This window comes from Mastigoproctus giganteus, chromosome 12, assembly GCF_048544385.1.
Source record: "Mastigoproctus giganteus isolate SK-2022 chromosome 12, ASM4854438v1, whole genome shotgun sequence".
Classification (NCBI taxonomy): Eukaryota; Metazoa; Arthropoda; class Arachnida; order Uropygi; family Thelyphonidae; genus Mastigoproctus; species Mastigoproctus giganteus.
The window spans coordinates 139,634,106-139,652,381 of NC_143586.1; the positions used below are offsets into that span (position 1 = coordinate 139,634,106).

At 39.4% G+C, this 18,276-nt stretch overlaps 1 protein-coding gene across 1 annotated transcript in view; it reads left to right on the plus strand.

Moving 5' to 3' along the window:
- The window catches only part of LOC150077460 (uncharacterized), a 92,470-nt gene that overhangs the window by 21,556 nt on the left and 52,638 nt on the right, over positions 1-18,276 (plus strand). Inside the window, exons 2-4 of the mRNA XM_090385910.1 lie at positions 5,110-5,881; positions 12,220-12,770; positions 16,595-16,730. Of these exons, the coding sequence (XP_090242036.1) occupies positions 5,110-5,881; positions 12,220-12,770; positions 16,595-16,730 (1,459 nt within the window). The remainder of the gene's footprint in view (positions 1-5,109; positions 5,882-12,219; positions 12,771-16,594; positions 16,731-18,276) is intronic.

Below are 18,276 nucleotides of genomic sequence, written 5' to 3' on the forward strand. Positions count from 1 at the left end.
AGATTATGATACAATGGGTAGGCCAGTTTGACGCAGTTCGTGCCTACAGAAAAAAATAGGGCTGTGGCTGCTGACGGTAACGGGGGACAAAAGAACGCCCACACCCCTAAAGTGGTTCCATCTCCATTCAAAAGGAAGACCCAGATCAGTAAACAAACCCAGATCAGTAAACAGACTCGAGATGTAAACAAAGTACAAACAGGCCGACATGGGAAGCACTCAATGATTTCACAGGCGATGTCTTGTAAGGAAGCGTGACAGAAGAGGTAAGTGAAATGGTCATCCCAGGATAATTTCTAGAGATTGGTTAGAGCCCGGATGTTGTGAATACAAAGAAAGGAGCTGTACCTATCAGACGCGGGTCCAGGCGAGGAGAAAAGAAAATTAAGCGAATGAAATTCAAGATGAAGAGAGAGAGAAAAATGTGATTGGATGGAAAATAAGCGAGAGTTGGAAACAAAACTCGGATGCAAGAGGGGAAAAAAAAAAAACAGAGCCCGAGAGTCAGAGTCCCGAAGCCTGGAAGGGAAAGATCCGGAGGAGAATCCCGGAGGTGCGAAAGAGTGGCGGAAAGATATTTTTGGAGTGCGGGGAAACGCGTACGGAAAGTTAGATCATGATAGTTTAGTGGGTGCAGATAATAGCGAAAGGCAGAATGACCTGGAGGAAGTCCTGAGTGTGGGAAAGTCAACGTGGAGACAGAAAAGAGCCGTAAGCCCAGCTGATCAGGGAAGAAATCGCAGGAAGGCCTGATGGATCAGAAACTTACCCAGGTGGTAGAGAAAATGATACCAAGTAAGTCAGCTTAGTGAATGTTACTAACGAGAACGGGGTTGTAAAGAAATCCATGGGAGAAAATTGGACAGGACAGTTTTAGAAGTATTGTAACGTGTAGAATACTAATTTGTAAAGATAGAAATAAGATAAAATAGAAATAGAGAGAGAGTGAGTGAATGTTACTCATCTGTGACTAGAGGTATTGATGAGAAATTTTAAAGAAATGTGTTAAAAGTAAAACAGTGGGTTTCTGGAATTGTCTAATTGCTATTAATGGAGTTAATTGTATTCGATAGAAATTTCCTCCTTAAAGTATGTAAGAAAGAATGAAACAAATTATTGGTGTTATTCAGAATATGTTGAAAGGGGATATATATATATATTTGATCATATAAAAGAGTATAGGATAGAAATTTTAGATTTTTATTGAAACATAGTGGAAGTTTATGGATCGTTTAAGAAGAGTAATTAAGGGAAGACACCTTTTCATGTATATGATAATTACTGTGTTGTAAAGTTTTGATATTATGAATAATGATGATTGTGTAAATTATCCTTGTACAAATGGTAAATAAATCTAGTTTGTTTTATCTTGAGCTTATGTGTGATATTGACACCAACTATTAACAATTAATGGTACGAACTATCCAAGCTGGGAAGCTAGAGTAAAGAGAAAAATAATAAAATAAAGTCCTTAGAACTTGGATCTTCTGATAAAATTAATGGATAATATATATTATGCAGCAGATAGCTTGTGGGCCTTGGAAGGAAATTGAGGACCCCCCTTGCTTCAAGAAAAGAAAATCAAATAAATTTCTTAAGCATCGGCCTAATGAAGGTTCCAAGGAGGGATATGAAAATATATATTGTGTGTAAATAATTACATATACAAATAGGAAAATAATTAAAATAAATATCTCCCCCCCCACAGAACAATCAATGCACAGATTTACTGTGTGTTAGAAAAACTGAAAGCCAACATTCGACGCAAACGACCAGCACTCCGGACAAGCGGCGTGATTTTGTTGCACGACAAAACAACTCAGGACACCGCCCACACCACTCGTGAGTGGTTGCGCCGTAAGTTGGGAAACTCTGTCACATCTCCCCCTACAAGCCAAGACTTAAAGCCTTCAGACTTCCATTTGTTCGGCCCTCTGAAAAAACACCTTTCAGGAAAGCATTTCACCACGGATGAGGAAGTTCATCAGGCGGTGCGATGTTGGTTACTGCGTGTGGGCACGGACTTCTTCAGTACTAGTATTGATAAACTGATCCATCGTTGGGACAAGTGCATCAATAAAACTGGAGACTTTGTGAAGAAGTATTGCATGTTCACTTATTTCTTGGTGTGTAATTTCAACTTCGTATTATTACACATCCTCGAGAGAAAAAATGTGTTACCTTACTTTTCGGAAACTCCTCGTATAAATATGCACACTGGGCTTCGAACAGACAATTGCAAAATTGGACGTGCACGATGACACGTTCAAAAGAAATACTTCAACAGTTCAACAGAACTGATCACCTCAACAACTGCTAGAAGCCAATTAACATGGTGTAAGGAGCGCGAATCCTAGACTGTACAGAAGTGGAAAAGAGTCCTCTGGAGAGACGAGTCGAGGTTCGCACTGTACCAGTCTGATGGCCGTTCTTGGGTGTGGGGAACAGTTCCTTCCTGATTATATTCTCCCAACAATGAAGTTTGGTGGAGGCAGTGTCATGGTATGAGGCTCCTTTCATGGTTTGGCTTAGGCCCATTTGTCGTTATCGACAAAACCATGAATGCTGTGCAATAGCAGGACATGTTGTTGTTGTTATTTGGTTTTTAGGAGCATTAGCAACTAAGGCCATATTGCTCCGGGGATGTGCGGTGGTCATTCCCTGACCTTTCCGCATCCTCCGTATTTGGTGGTGACGGGCTCGAACCCCGGTCTAATCACAGGACATCCTGGACAATTATGCACTCTCAACATTATGGCAATACTTGGGAGAAGGCCTATACCTGTATCAGCAAGACAACGTGCCATGCCATACTGCTTGGTCGTAACAGAGTGGTTTGAGGACATTGGTGTGGAAAAGTTGGATTGGCCAACCCAGAGTGCTGATCTGAACCCTATCAAGCATCTTTGGGATGTATTGGATCGTCGGATACGTGCACGTCGAGATCGCCCAAAGAACAAAGAAGGCCGAACCGGTGGCTGCATTAAAGGCCGAGTGGAGGAACATATCACCTGACATTTATAAAAAGCTGGTTGAGAATATGGCGCGAAGACTGAAGGCCGCCATAAAAGCTCCTTTTTTTTGTCTAAAGGCAGGTGCCCGGATATTAATGGTAGGGCAGTGTATATACTGTATTTGAAGATTAAATGCGAAAAGGCATAATATGATATGGGTTTAAATGAACTATATATTATCGATGTAAATACACCATAGTTTACCCTTAAATATAACTACATACGTAGTATAAAGGCATCGTTTAATTTTATCTCATGCTGTGCCTGTCTTCACAGCGAGATACCAGGTATTGCACTACTTCGAATAAATAACGCTCATCTAGTAGAGGGGACTACTATTATTTATTGTCAGTTGGCACCACCACCCAGACGGCACCGTCTGGGTGGTGGTGCCGTCTGGGTGGTGGTGTCTTCATCTTCGGAAGACAGCCACAATATGCGATAAAATTAAAAGATGCCTTTACATTACGTATGTAGTTATATTTATGGGTAAACTATGGTGTATCTACACCGATATTATATAGGTTATATATACTGTATACAAATACAGATTCCAAACTGAATTTACATATAGGAACCATAATACAAGAATTTTCTCTATCTCATACACATATGTATCAACTGTTCTCATAATATGTATTCCTCATATCCATATATATAATTACATTGGTTCACACATCCTTTCTTTCCTTTCGCCTTTATCTTATAGGTGTTCTCTCACACCATTACTAATTTCCAACTATTACTTAGGTAGAAAGTTCTCTTCCTCGAGCTGAACACACATAGACATGAGTATCCAGACCACTCAGTGCACAGACAGAAGAACTCGGTGTGGAGCCTGGAGTAAGACATTATATATTTTAAAGCTCAAGTTTCATTTACAGAAACTGCAGCCATTGCAAAATCTCGAAATTATTCAAACCAAAGAATAAAACTGCGAGTGGTTTCTCGATGACAGCGAAAAGGGAAAAAATTTAAAAAATGTGATGATTTTTATTTTTTTTTTAATATAACGTCTCTTTTCTCAATAAAAATATTAATATAGAGGTGAACAAACAGAACTTAAGATATAGATAATCCACACCGGTTATTCGAATACACACTGGATAAAAAACAAAAGATCTCATTAATTGTGTGGTGTTGCTTAGAAAGTCTTCAGTCCATTTTGATCTACTGATTATGCTGAACAGAGAAAATAATAAGAGATAAATTAATGCTACAGTTCAATGAACTTTGAGACAAATGTCAATGGGAATAGTTCATGCAAGATGATGCCCCGTCACGTTATTTACTGCTGGTTCTTTACTGGCTAGACAGAACACTTAAGCCTATACAGTGGCAGGAGCCCTCGTGGTAGCACGGTTAGTAGGATCGCCGTCCTCACCACACAAGGCCGAAAAGACTTGAATTCAAATCCCATCGATGACGAGAGGAATTTTCATCGTGGCAGAGTTAGTCGGTGTCAGGCGAGGGTAGAATGTTTTTTTCTCCCGGAAACTCTGGTTTTTCGTCCAGCAAATAGAAAATCGACCTCAGAACACACGCAATTCACAGACAATATACACGGCGCAACATGGTCTTAGTCGCCGATGATTACGGGTAGAGTACGAGATCGCAAGACTTTTACACAATATTGTTTTGTGTGACGCACTGTGAAAATTGATAAATAATCTCCAATTCATCAACGCAGATAGCTATATTTCTTAAATATAGGTGGTGGGCATTTTGAACACACTAAATAAATAAACAGTTTTAGCAGATACTGTATAGGTGGTGGACATTTTGAACACACTAAATAAATAAACAGTTTTAGCAGATACTGTATAGGTGGTGGACATTTTGAACACACTAAATACATAAACAGTTTTTAGCAGATACTGTATATAGGCTTAGTTCCTTGCATAATTTTGTTCCTTAGGCTTAGTTCCTTGCATAATTTTGTCAATACTAATACTAATACTAAAGCATTTTGCTACTGGTCCCTGACATTTCAAACTCTTCCCCCCTATTTTGCAATTAAAAGCTTCTCAGTTTAATTTAAAAATGATTTCATCAAAAGTATTTCATGAACTAAAAGATTTTTCATCTCTTTCAGATTTTATTCTTGGGTGGGAACAAACTGGAATCATTAGACCGAGTTTTTGATAACATGTCCCAGCTAACTACTGTCTTCCTTGATAACAATCCTCTTCGAGACATCGGACCCAATGTATTTCGAGGAACTCCCAACGTTGAAACGTTAAGCTTAATCAACTGCAGTCTGCATTACATTCATCCTGAAGCACTGTTACCCATTACTAAACTGAAAAATTTGTATATTTCTGACAACAACTTCTCTCTTCCGTTTACCGTTTCGACTACAGTAATATTAAATCAATTTGTGCTTGCCAACTCTAAAATTACATCATTGGCTGATAAATTACCTTCTTCGGAAGTCATAAATATAGCCCAGAACCAATTGTCTTCGCTAGAATTCAGACATCTTAAAGACAGCGGACTCTCCTCTCTGAATGCTAGTTATAATATCATATCATCGATAGCTCAAGACACATTCATAGAAAAACCCCTGCTGGCTTATCTCGATCTTAGTAACAATCGTTTGAAGAGTCTGAACAGTTCACTTCAGAGAGTGTGCCCATTAAAATCATTAAATCTTTCTAATAATCTCTTAGATTTTATAGAAGGAAGGGAATTTCTGTGTGGACGAAACTTAGAAGTGCTTATCCTAGCATTTAACAAACTGACTACAGTAGGCGACCTAAGGGCTTATATCCCTCAAGTAAAGACTCTGGATTTTTCGAATAATAACCTTGTTAGCCTAAGGAGGTATAGTCTGGCAGAAAATGTAACTACTTTGAAGATGGCAGGTAAGTTATATTGTTTAATATCCGAATGCATAAACTCTGAAGTTTTTTTTCGATACTGACGCCCTCACGGACAGACAGTGCATGTAAGCAGCGTCTTCCCCACACCAGGTGGAAAAGGCCCGGGTTCGAATCCCGTCAATTTCGAGGAATTTTTATGGGCTTTATCCACAAGCTAGGTGAATTAGTCGGCCTCAGGCAATGGCTGCACGGTTTTTCTCCCGAAAACGCGAGTTTTCGGGAAACAGGCAAATCAACCACAGAACATACCGCAATTTACAGAAATAATATATACGGAGTAATACGGTCTAAGTCGCTGATGCTCCTAAAACCATAACAAAACAATAACGATGACAATGATTCAAGTGAATTCTGGCATGCCTAATGTTTTCTTCGGTAAAACATTTATGCATACGGCCCTATATGGGCAAACAAAGGACTACAGTGGACAGTGAAAGATGAAATGGTATTTTGAAAGAAAAAGAAAACTTTTTTACATTTTTTATCTTTTCGATTTCAGTTTCGTTCCAAGATCTTTGTTAAAAAATATAGATAAGCAAAAAATTATTCTCATATGTAATATTTCAATCGATAACTAACGCCTTCTTCAGCACGAACCACTTAATCAATTCTTTTTATTAGGGATACAATTAGGTTTTTTATATAGTTTACTGTATAACAATATTAGGTCATTCTGAAAACAACTGAATAATACGTTCAGTTTTCGTTGATGTTGCTGTTGTGTTTTCACTTTCCGTTCAGGAAAGTCCCATATTTTTGTATAGGATTTAAATCTGGTAACTTGGCTCCTAGAATACAGGAGTATCGAAATCACGAGTGTCCCTCAGATGTTCAGCAAAAGATACAACCTGATTATCCAAAATATTTTTATAACCTGCCTGATTCATCTAAGTTTATATTTCAGGTAGGGGACCCAGTCCGTACCATAACAGTTAAAATATCTCCAAGGCATCGGTGACTCGCTATCAGCTTGTACAACACCTTGTACGCAGTCTGAACAAAATTTAACTGGGTACCTGGCATCGTTAAAGTGCATAAGAAAATTTGGATTCGTCAGACCATATCACTGCTTTCTATCGTCAATTGTTCATTTTTTAGGGCCTTTTAGCTCATATTAGCCGGGCTTTTTTTTATGCAGATCTTAACGTTGGTGTTTCGGGGAACTATACTCCAGACATTTGTTATACAATTCTCTTCGCAGCGTTCTCTCATAAGGAAATCGGCTGAAGTGGTCCTTTTTAACTGTTTGCAGCAGTTCTTGTCTTATTTGAAATCGTTTTTCTTTTACTAGACGCGATAATCCTTGGCGCATATTTTCGACTGCAGTTCTACCACTGACGTTTGGTTGATTCGACTCGACGTTCCTTAAAAACTCTTAATACTACGCATTAAGACTACTTATTAAGATTAAGACTACGCAACTCTGCCTTTATGACACGCAAGCAGATTCAGCTACTTCAGGATGTCCTTTAGACTTGCCAAATGCTATCACTCCTTTTGCCACTCACCAATACCTCTATTTCGCCCTGTCTTTCGTGGTGCTTGCTTCATCAGTCACAGCTGCTACACTTGTAAATAAGGGAAACGGATTAACCTTATGAAATCCGGATGTGCCTAAAAGCTAAACGTTGTAAGGTATGGCTTACGTATTTGATAACTAAAATCTTACAAAAGGAGGATTTTATCGCCTAAATTCCTACTGCTGTGGGATTTTAGGCGCATCAACAACTTATACCATATTGCGCCGTATATAACATGTCTGTAAACTGCGTGTGTTCTGTGGTCAATCTGTTGTTTGCTGGACGAAAAACACGAATTTCCGGGAGAAAAAAAATGCTACCCTTATAATTCCTCGCGTCATTGATGGGATTAAAACTTAGCTCTTTCCTTCCCGATGCGGAAAGAACGACGATGCTACTCATGAGTGCTGAAAGCCGGCAATTAATTTTTTTGTTATTAACTTTTAATTTTATAATTAATTCAATCAATCACATAATTAATTAATTAAATTTTATATTATAGTATTATTAACTCTACTGTCAGTGACTGAATTTTCGTATTTTCCATTGCCCTCTTTTAAAACTATTTTTCGATCAACTTCACTAGAATTAGAATAAAAGAAATCTTCAATTATTACTACTACTTTTTTTTTTTTTTTTGTACATATCACGTAGCCTATCCATGTTTGTTGCCAATCCCTGGTTGGAGGAATATGAATGGGTAATGTACAGATGCGTAGAAACAAAATTTTCTCAGTTCGACCAGTAGTTGCTTTAGTTCTTTTTTGTTGTTGTTATAAATAAATCATGAATTATTACTAATTGCTAGCGCGCCTGAAATGTAACTAATTTCATACATTAACCAACTTGTGAATATATGCTAACGTGCCTAATAATGCAACAATTGGCTTCACCATGTCCGTCCAAAATATAAAATTTTCATGAAATTTTATATTTTGGACTTTTAAAAAGATGTCTAGCCATCCCAAATTTCATTAAAATCGGACCAATATAACTCCAACAATCATTATTTCTTTGTTCGTCTGTCCGCTTATAATTACTGGACTCCCAGCGCATGTATTTTCAGAAAATTTTACATTTGCGCATTTTAGAAAGATTTGTTCAGCATTTCCAAATTTTATTAAAATGGTCTAATAGAAATCTACGATCATGATTTATTTCCCGTCTGCATAATAACTGCACTCCCAGTGGACACTAGATATTATGATCGTTGCCATGCGCTGGTTGAGTAATAAATACTCAAATGTAGAGCATGTGGAGGAAATGTTCGCACATAAAAGCCAATGCATTTTTGTTATAAGGTGAGTAGAGGTGGGTAGTTTCAGGGGAGCATTCAGGGGCGGGCAGAGAGGGTATATGCCCCCTTAACAAAAATTTGAAATTAAAGAAAAAGAACGCAACAGGCGTTCTAAAAAAAAAAACTCAAAAGCCCGGTTGCCATGCCCTCACCTTACGATGATACCTGGATACGCCACTGGGTAGTTTGAATAAATTCAAGTGAAAATTGGACAAACTGTTAGAGGAAATACGGCAAGTGTTTTTTTTTTTTTCTTCTTCTTCTTTTTGTTTTGGCTGATGCAAACAATGCAAGAAAACTTGCTTCTTGCAACAGCCATCGTTTGCCACTGTTAATACTAATACTATAAATCATGAATTGCTACTTCAAACATACATACATAAGTGATCCAATTACATGATGAAAATTAAATATTTTAAACAAAGAAATTTATATTTACTTTTACAAACTGATACAGACTTAATTGTATATTCTTTACTAAAATGTAATTAATTAAAACACAAAATATGTACAATGAAAATCAATAACAAACTCGAAGTAGCACACAATTACAGAACCCCATTCTTAACAGGAGTCCCCTCTCGAAAGCGGGCACCAATGTGCCCGCTTTCGAGAGGGGACACTATTTACATTCCAAGATAATACGGACAGCAGGCACAACATGCAGTTACATACAGTGAACAAGTAGGTGCGAAAAATAATATATATACTAATACAAACTTTATATTTTCATAGTTAAATATAATCATTATCATTAGTCATTTTCAATCCACTGCAGGGTGAAAGCCTCTCCAGCAGCTTTCCAGTTCCTACTATTTTGTGCAATGGCCATCCATTTGCCACCCACAAACTCATGAACTTCATCTGTCCACCTCCGTCGTTGTCGTCCAGCTTTTCTTCTAGCTCCTCTTGGGTACGATTCAGTTATTTTCTTAGTCCATCTGTCATCTTGTCTTCGAGCTATGTGTCCTGCCCAAGACCATTTTAGTTCTTTAGTTTTGATAAGAATGTCCTTCACTTGAGTTTGCTGCCTAATGTTGGAGCTGTTGCAACGAGTACAGAGAAGGGCAACAAGATTAGTGAATGGAACAAAGGGTTGTTCTTAAGAAGAAAGGCCGAAGTTTTGCAAATTACAGTGTCTGGAGACTAGGCACCTTCGAGGTGATCTGATTGAGGTGTATAAAGCCTTGAATGGTTTGAGCATGCTCAATGCTGATGGGATTTTTCCTCTTGTTCAGAATAATCGCCTGAGAGGGCATAAATTCAAACTGAGGAAAGACAGTTGTAGAATAGATGTGCGTAAGTTTGCCTTTAGCCAACGGGTGGTTGATTCCTGGAACAAACTTCCATCTGTCGTTGTAGAAGTTGATAGCTTAAATAGATTCAAGGCAGAACTTGACAAACATTTGGAGCGAGTGGATAGGTGAAATAAGGGTTTTTTTTTTTTTTTTTTGTTGATGCTATATAAGCTTGCTTTCTTGCATCATGTGCCTTTGCTAATGCTAATCCACGTGTTTCTCTTCTTATCTAACAGTCTGATTCCCAATATAATTCGTTCCATTCTTCGCTGTGTAGTTCTCAGCATCTCTTACATTCTTTTGGTGAGTGCCCAAGTTTCACTTCCAGAAGTCATAGTTGGGAGTATACATTGGTTCATTATTTTACATTTCAGACAAATTGGGATATTTCTACTCAGTATGTGACTATATTTCCTGAATGATATCCATCCAAAATTTATTCTTCTCTTGACTTCCAGCCATTTATCATTATTACAGCTAATGACTTGTCCAAGATAAGTGTATGACTCCGCCTTTTCAATTACTGCTCCTTCAATCATTATATCCCTTTCTGTGGCACACTTGTTCATCATTACTTTTGTTTTAGCCATATTCATCTTTAGTCCAAAATCCTTACTAACTGTGCATAACTGATTAAGATTTTCCTCTAATTCTTTGGGATCGTGGCTTATGACCACAATGTCATCAGAAAATCGTAAATGGTTTAGGTACTCTTCATTCACATTGACTCCTTTCTGGGACCAGTCTGATCTTCTGAAAGCTTCCTCAAGGGTAGAAGTAAACAACTTCAGAGATATTGTGTCTCCTTGAGCCTTAGTTGCTAATGCTCTTAAAAACCAAAAATTACAATAACAGGGTTTACCATCGAGAAGGTGTGCATGATTGGATTTTAGGAAGGCAGACCAACCGGACTTCTCCTAAATCTTCTGAAGTAGAAAGATTTTGGGTCCATCAGTTTTTTAGACTGAGTGTCTGATAACACAGAATGCCTGTTCCCCCTTAATATAAATATAAAGTTGTAGTTATAGTTAAATATAAAGTTATAGTTATATAGGATTTTCTGGCACATCAGCAACTTAGGCAATCGCGCCTTATATATTATGTCTAACATGTAGGTTAGTGCAAAAGCATCATTTTAACGTAGCTATCTACCAAAGTAGTTGGATTAATTAATTAAATTGGCATCGTTTTGGTTATATCTCATATTGTGAATACCTTCACAACGAGATGCCATGGTATTGTACTACCTCAAATAAATAACACTTCACCAGTGGAGAAGACTACTGTTATTTATTCTCAGCGGATACCACCACCCAATATTATGTCTGTAAACTGAATGTGTTCTATGATCGATCTGCCTGTTTACTGTAGGAAAAAGGACGAGGGCCGCATAATTTTTTCAGAGAGGAAAATAATAAAACACGCTACCCTCGCCCGAGACCAATTAACTTAGCCACGTTGTGAAAAAGGCAAAAGGTTCATAAAAACTCCTCGCCTTCTGACGGAGTTCAACTCAGGTCTTTTTCAGGCAAGGGAAGGGGAGTCGAATAATGGTTGGATCAACTGTAGGCTAGTGAGATATATAACTGTTAATTAATGCATAGTTACCAGTCCATTGCTTACGAACATTATTTTTCTTAAAGGGAAACTTGAAGTATGGATATCTGAAGCAGTTTTATTGTCTCAGTTCGCTTCTATTTGGAGTGTGTTCTGCAAGATAGTCTCGGCCATAGCTTGACACCTCATATCTGTTCTTAAATTTGTAAAGTTAATGGAAGAATGTAAGGACTTACTTGCCAAAAAAATTAAGTTTTCTTGGAAAAGTTGCTTTCAAATACATTACTGGTATTATCAGTAGCTCTTAATTACTCGTTAATTGGAAAATATTCTAAAAATATTGTAAAAATTTTCCAATTAACTTTGTTAACTTTGTAATTTCCATTTGAAAACATTGCTGTTTCCCTTAGAATCATGCAAATGCTGTATCGGTATGGTATTGTTAGCATATATACTTTGGTAACGCTGTAATTTCTATTTGAAAACATTGCTTTTTTCCTTAGAATATAAGTTGAATAATGTTCTAATATGCCACTGTAGTGCTGGAATGTTCTGAAAAACGCTTAGTAAATTACAGTTAAACAACGGGATGAAAACTGCTGAGAGTATATTTATTTTAAATTTAAACAATGATTTTCTTTTGTTTAGGCAATCCCTGGTCTTGCGACTGTCTCCTCGCATTCTTTGCAGAATGGTTAGAAGATCGATCCTCTCCTGTTGCCACTGACAGTGCACTGTGTGTTTCTCCTTCATGGTGGAAAGGTAGCCTTTTGACCAATCTCACAGTGAATAATTTGACGACGTGGCAGTGTCCGGGACCATGCAGCTGTAAATGCGTAGATGAAAAAGAAACACACAAATATTTAGACGTAAACTGCAGTTTCTTAAATTTGGAACAAATTCCACAAGACTTAGATTTTTACCTCCGGCAACTTATCCCAAATAACGCTTCCATTAAACCAAATATGCCTAAGCTGCGTGAGCTCAATCTTGAACATAACAGATTAAAAGTGATTGAAGACCATATGATTAATCTGAACCTAACAGTTCTGAAACTTAAATATAACTTATTAACCAGAATGCAAAAGAGTTTATTTCGTTCAAAATCTTTGCAAGTGGCAACTCTTTCTCATAATCCATGGATATGTGACTGCGAGACGATGGAATTTAAACAATGGCTGGTACTCCAAGATATTCTGGTAAGCTACATAATACTGTTAAATAGCTCATATATCCATAAAATAATTATTATACACCAATTAGCCAAAATATTATGACCACCTACTTAATATGATGTTGGTCCTCCACGTGCAGCCAAAACAGCTGGTACCCAACGAGGCATGGACACTACAAGATTTCTAAATGTGTCTTGTGGTATCTGGTACCAACACGTAACCAGCCGATCCTTTAACTCCTGTAAGATCCGTGGTTGAGACGCCGCAGATAGGAGTTGCTGTTCCAATACAAACCACAGATGCTCGATGGGATTGATGTCTGAGGAATTTGGAGGCCAGGGTAATACCTGGAAAGCTTCCTCATGTTCCGCGAACCAGTCTCGAACAATCCAGCGCCATTTTCAGTAGGGTTCGATGTACTGTGTTTAGAGACACATTACTGCCGTCACCAGCATTCCAATTACCGATGAGTTGCGCCACAGTTGCCCTTCTGTTGCCACATACCATCCGGGAGGGCCATCGCTCACCTCGAGCATCGATCAGCCGTAGTCGTCCAACACCTTCCCGGCAGTTCGTGGGTTTACCCTCCTCGGACCACTTTCGGTAGGTACTAACCACGGCTGACCGTGAGCATCCCAACAGCAGTGCCCTTTCGGATGTGCTCTGACCCAGTCGTCTGGCCATTACAATTAGGCCTTTGTCAAACTCGCTTAAGTCCGCTGCGTTTCCCATCTGAAGAACAAGAGTAACACTGATTAAAGGAGCCCAGTATCGTGTGTTTTTTTATACCGTGTCCCGACTCGCGCACCACGCCGTAGTTCACCTGCAGTTGCTTCGATTTGCATAACGACTCGCTGATCATAATGTTTTGGCTCATCGGTGTACTATATTCTTAGTAATAAGAATTATTTAAGCCTCACTAAAAAAACACAACACAGCGGTCACGATTACTGTCCTTCCACTTCGTGTAGAAGACGTGCAAGGACGAATCTTATATTCGAATCTCGTGAAGACGAGAGGAATTTTATGGGCTTTTTTCACACCGTGGCTGAATTATTCGGTCTCAGGTGTTTGATCGATAAAAACAAGCAAACTGACAATAGAATGCAACATACTATTTAAAGACAGTACACTAAAGCCTTATCACTATTATAGTTGCTCTTGCCCAAATCAAAACGACTACAGTGATATACAATCATTTTATTGCTAACTTTTTAGGCGTGTTAATATACAGAATGATTCACTACCAGTGCGACAAACTTGCAGGAGGTGTAGGGGGCACAAAGACGAATCGGAATCGCATAGCATTGAAGGGTCCGAAATGCCTTCGTCATGCGGGAGGTCGCGTGAACAAAGAAGCAAAGAAAAAGAACAGAAACAGCAACTCGTTAGTGTAACAGAAATCATTTTAATGACAAGTTTTACATTGGCAAAAAGCCATGCTACAGAAGGTGTTCGAAAGTTCGACCAGAAGCAGTCACACAGGCTTCACAGCGTCACCTCATGGAATCCCTAACGTTCTGGAAGATTCCTGGCGTGTCTCGAACCTCCCCGGCAGCTACAGAGATGCGAGCGACGAGGTTTTCAACTGAATCAACGGGGGTCTCGTACACCAATGTCTTCATTTGACCTCAGCAGAAGACGTCCAGGCATGATAGGTCCGGCGATCTAGCGGGCCAGTGAACCGGACCACCACGACCTATCCAATGCTGTCCAAATGTAACGTTTAGGTGTCGGCGGACGTCATTGGTGTAATGTGGGGGAGCCCCATCATGCTGGAACCACATTGAGCGGCGCAACGACTGAGGAACATGTGCTTCTTCAATAAGTTCGGGTAGGACTTGTTGTATAAAGATCAAGTATGCCCTACCATCCAGACGAGGGGGCAGAAGGTACGGTCTAATGAGGTGGTCTCCAACAATGCCGGCCCAAACATTGACAGAGAAACGGCGTTGAGTTGCACGTGTTCGCGTACCATGGGGATTCTCCAAAGCCCACAAATGGGCGTTATGTCGATTGAAGGTTCCCTCTCTTGTGAAACTTGCCTCATCCGTGAACAATACGGACGCAGCAAATGCGCTGTCTGCCGCACTCTGTTGAAGAAACCAAGTAGCAAAAGTCCTCCGGAGTGGATAATCCGCAGGCTCCAATGATTGGACACGTTGCAGATGGTATGAACTCATTTTGTTTGTTGACAGTGTCCTCTATACAGTGGATTGGGAAATACCCAATCGTTGGCCTATCGCTCGAGTACTGTACTCGGATTGCCTTCTGCAAGACGTAGGACATTCTCCTCATTGTCTGGCGTCCTCGTCGTTCGCTCTCGATTCATGGTACCTCTCGTGAAACAACCAGTCTCACGTCACCTTCTGTGCACACGTGCGAAAATCGTATGATGAGGAGCACGCCTGTGCGAGAAACGTTCCTGGTACAAGCGCAGAGCGGCGCACCCGTTACAGTCCGCAGCTCCATACGCGAGGTGCATGTCGGCCAGTTCAACGTTTGAATACTCGTCCATCCTACTGCCTCGAGAACTGGTTCGCAAATGCTGATTTCCAGCGGGATCGCTGTTCACGCGACCTCTCGTTCAACATCCTCTACCGCATGACGAAGGCATTTCGGACCCTGCAATGCTATATGATTCCGATTCGTCTTTGTGCCCCCTACACCTCCTGCAAGTTTGTCGCACTTGTAATGAATCACCCTGTATATGCGTAAACCGACTGTTGTCTTAACCACGTCGGTCTCTTCGTCTAGCCTTCGTGGTAAGCACAGTTGGCAGAATCACCGTCCTGCCCACAACGGGTGGATAAAACGTGAGTTCGAGTCCCGTCAATGACGACAGGAATTTTTATAGGCCTTTTTTACAACGTGGCTGAGTTAGTCGGTCTCAGGCGAGGTATCATGGTTTTTCTCCCGGAAACTCGGGTTTTTCGTCCGACACACAAAACATCGACGGTAGAACACGCAATTTACAGACAGTATACAAGGAACAATATGGCCTTAGTCGCCGATGGTCCTTAAACCCTACAAGAACACCTCTCTGTCTATCACTCCGTCTACATGTAACAACTGGGCGCCTCCGTAGCCAGGTGGGAAGGAGCAGCAGTGCGTAGCACACGCTTCTTGATTAGACCGGGGTTCGAGCCCGTCACCACCAAATACGGAGGATGCGGAAAGGTCAGGAATGACCACTGCATATTCACGGAGCAATATGGCCTTAGTTGCTAATGCTACTAAAAACCAAATAACAAATAACAACATGTAACAACTCAACTCCCATCAGACAGAATTTCATGAAATTCTCTTTGAAAGATTTTTAATCTTTCAAATAAATTACGTGACCAAATAAATTTTCAATTTATCTGGTCACGTAATGTTGTTAGTCTACGTTTCCACCTTAGTGAGATTTCACATAATTCGGAAACGGGTGCCATCGAGGGGGCGCTGCTAAATTTCTTTCAATTGGCTTAATTTTCTAAATTATTTTAGGAACGTTGCTTCAACACTACCCTCTTCTTCTTTTTCTCCCCCCCCTTATATATTTTTCTGTTATTGTTATTTTATTTGGTTGAGTTCTTTTTTCACTCTACTGGTTTGCCATGCTGCTGGCAAATATCCTATTTTAACTTATTATAAGTAACATGTAGTGGATTGTGCTTTTCTGCTGCCACTGATGTTAGCTTTTCTACTATTTTTCTTATTATTTTAATATATTTTTTTTTTCTTATTTTTAATATATTTTGATTACTTTTTATCTCTCTATTTAATTTTGGATTAATTGGATTATATATATATATATAATCAAATATATATATATATTGTTTATAATTATTTTTTTTAATCAGATACCAGATATTAACATTACAAGATGTTCTAGATATGGATATAGTAATGACAACAAAGTGATTATGCAGCTTACTGAATTCGATCTTTGTCCTGTCAATGTCTTGTTTTACACCTTGTTAACAGCAGGAATTGTTGGTGAGTAATTTTGACCAAATATGCAATTATCGTTTAAAAAATTCATTCACACAGCATAAATTTAATTCACTTTTCGTTGTATGACCTTAAACTGAATAGCGGGTTAGCACCTAGGGCCATAGGGCCATATAGCATCACAAAGAATGGCACTTAATTGCCCTGTACATCAGTGCATGATGGAACATTCATGATTCCATGCACTGCGACCAGTGGCCAAGTTCAAACCCCGAGAAACATCTCGAGATTACAATACCTCTTACTCCGTCTTCGCAGTTGGAACAACCTCTACTCCATCTTCACAGTTGTTCTAAACGAATTTCTGTGCTAACCACCGATCGCCGCTATAGCTCAAATTGCCTGCATATTTCGAAGTCACGCACACAATTAATGAGGTGTCCCATGAGTTTTGGAATAGTTTTGGCATGATATGCCAATCTTCACCTCCGTTCAATTCCTGTCAGTAACTGGAGGAATTCCTAAACTGGTTATCCAGTTTTTTCAGTCTTCAAAATATGCAAGTTGGCCGATGAAAATACACTTAGTATCACGTGTAAAGTATAGAATATTTGATGTCTAACGTCACTAGGGGTTTCCCCATCTCCGCGTTATATATTCTGTGTGACACAGTATTCTGTGAAAGCCAGAGATCTGAGGTGGTGTCGTGGTAATGTTGTCTCTCAGACCTTTTAGCCGTTCGGTCCCAAAAAAATTAGAAACCCTTTTGTAATTGGAGTTAACAGATAATTAAGCATACAGAATGAAAGCAGGACTCACCGTTGCCAACACTTTGCCACGGGGGAGGGCAGTCAAGCACCCAGTAGATTATATTTCGTACTCTGGCAGGCCTTCCGGCTAGTTTCCGAAGATTTCAGTGGCAAGGGCCTATTGATAAAAAAAGGGGGATTAACGCTAGTAGTTAAGCTTCTCAGTCGACCCACAGTACTGCTGCTGCTGTATGAAAATTTAAGGCGCATTTCATGAGGAGTTCTTTAATGATATGGAACAGAAACTTCTTGTTCGTACTCGCTACAACTTTGATCGTGCTTAAAAACTTCCATCTGTTTGTTCCACTTAAACGACTGCTTGAGGAAGAGTCAAAAGCGTGAAACCTTTATGCGATATCTAACATGGCTCCTTTTATCTCAAATTACAGACCGCACGTTGCCATGGATTCCGCTAGTGTCTGAGGGAGTTTAGCTCCGCATTTGACCATTCTTCCGTCACTATATTATTTGTGACCAGTGACGAAACATCAATTTCAAACAGCGCGATGTCAGAAAGACGCTTCCACTGAAACCTGCAAAAGATGTATCTTAACCAGTTAAAATTTGGTAGAGACGGGTCAAGTGCATAAATAATTTTACTAATATGTGTTCTGGTTTGCTTTTTTTTTTCCATATTATGTAACTTGCTGACATCCTTTCCCATGAGAGGTTCCGTATAATGCATCAGAATTAATGGTAAATCAATGGAATGTAACTTGCTGACATCCTTTCCCATGAGAGGTTCCTGTATAAGGCATCAGAATTAATGGTAAATCAAAGAG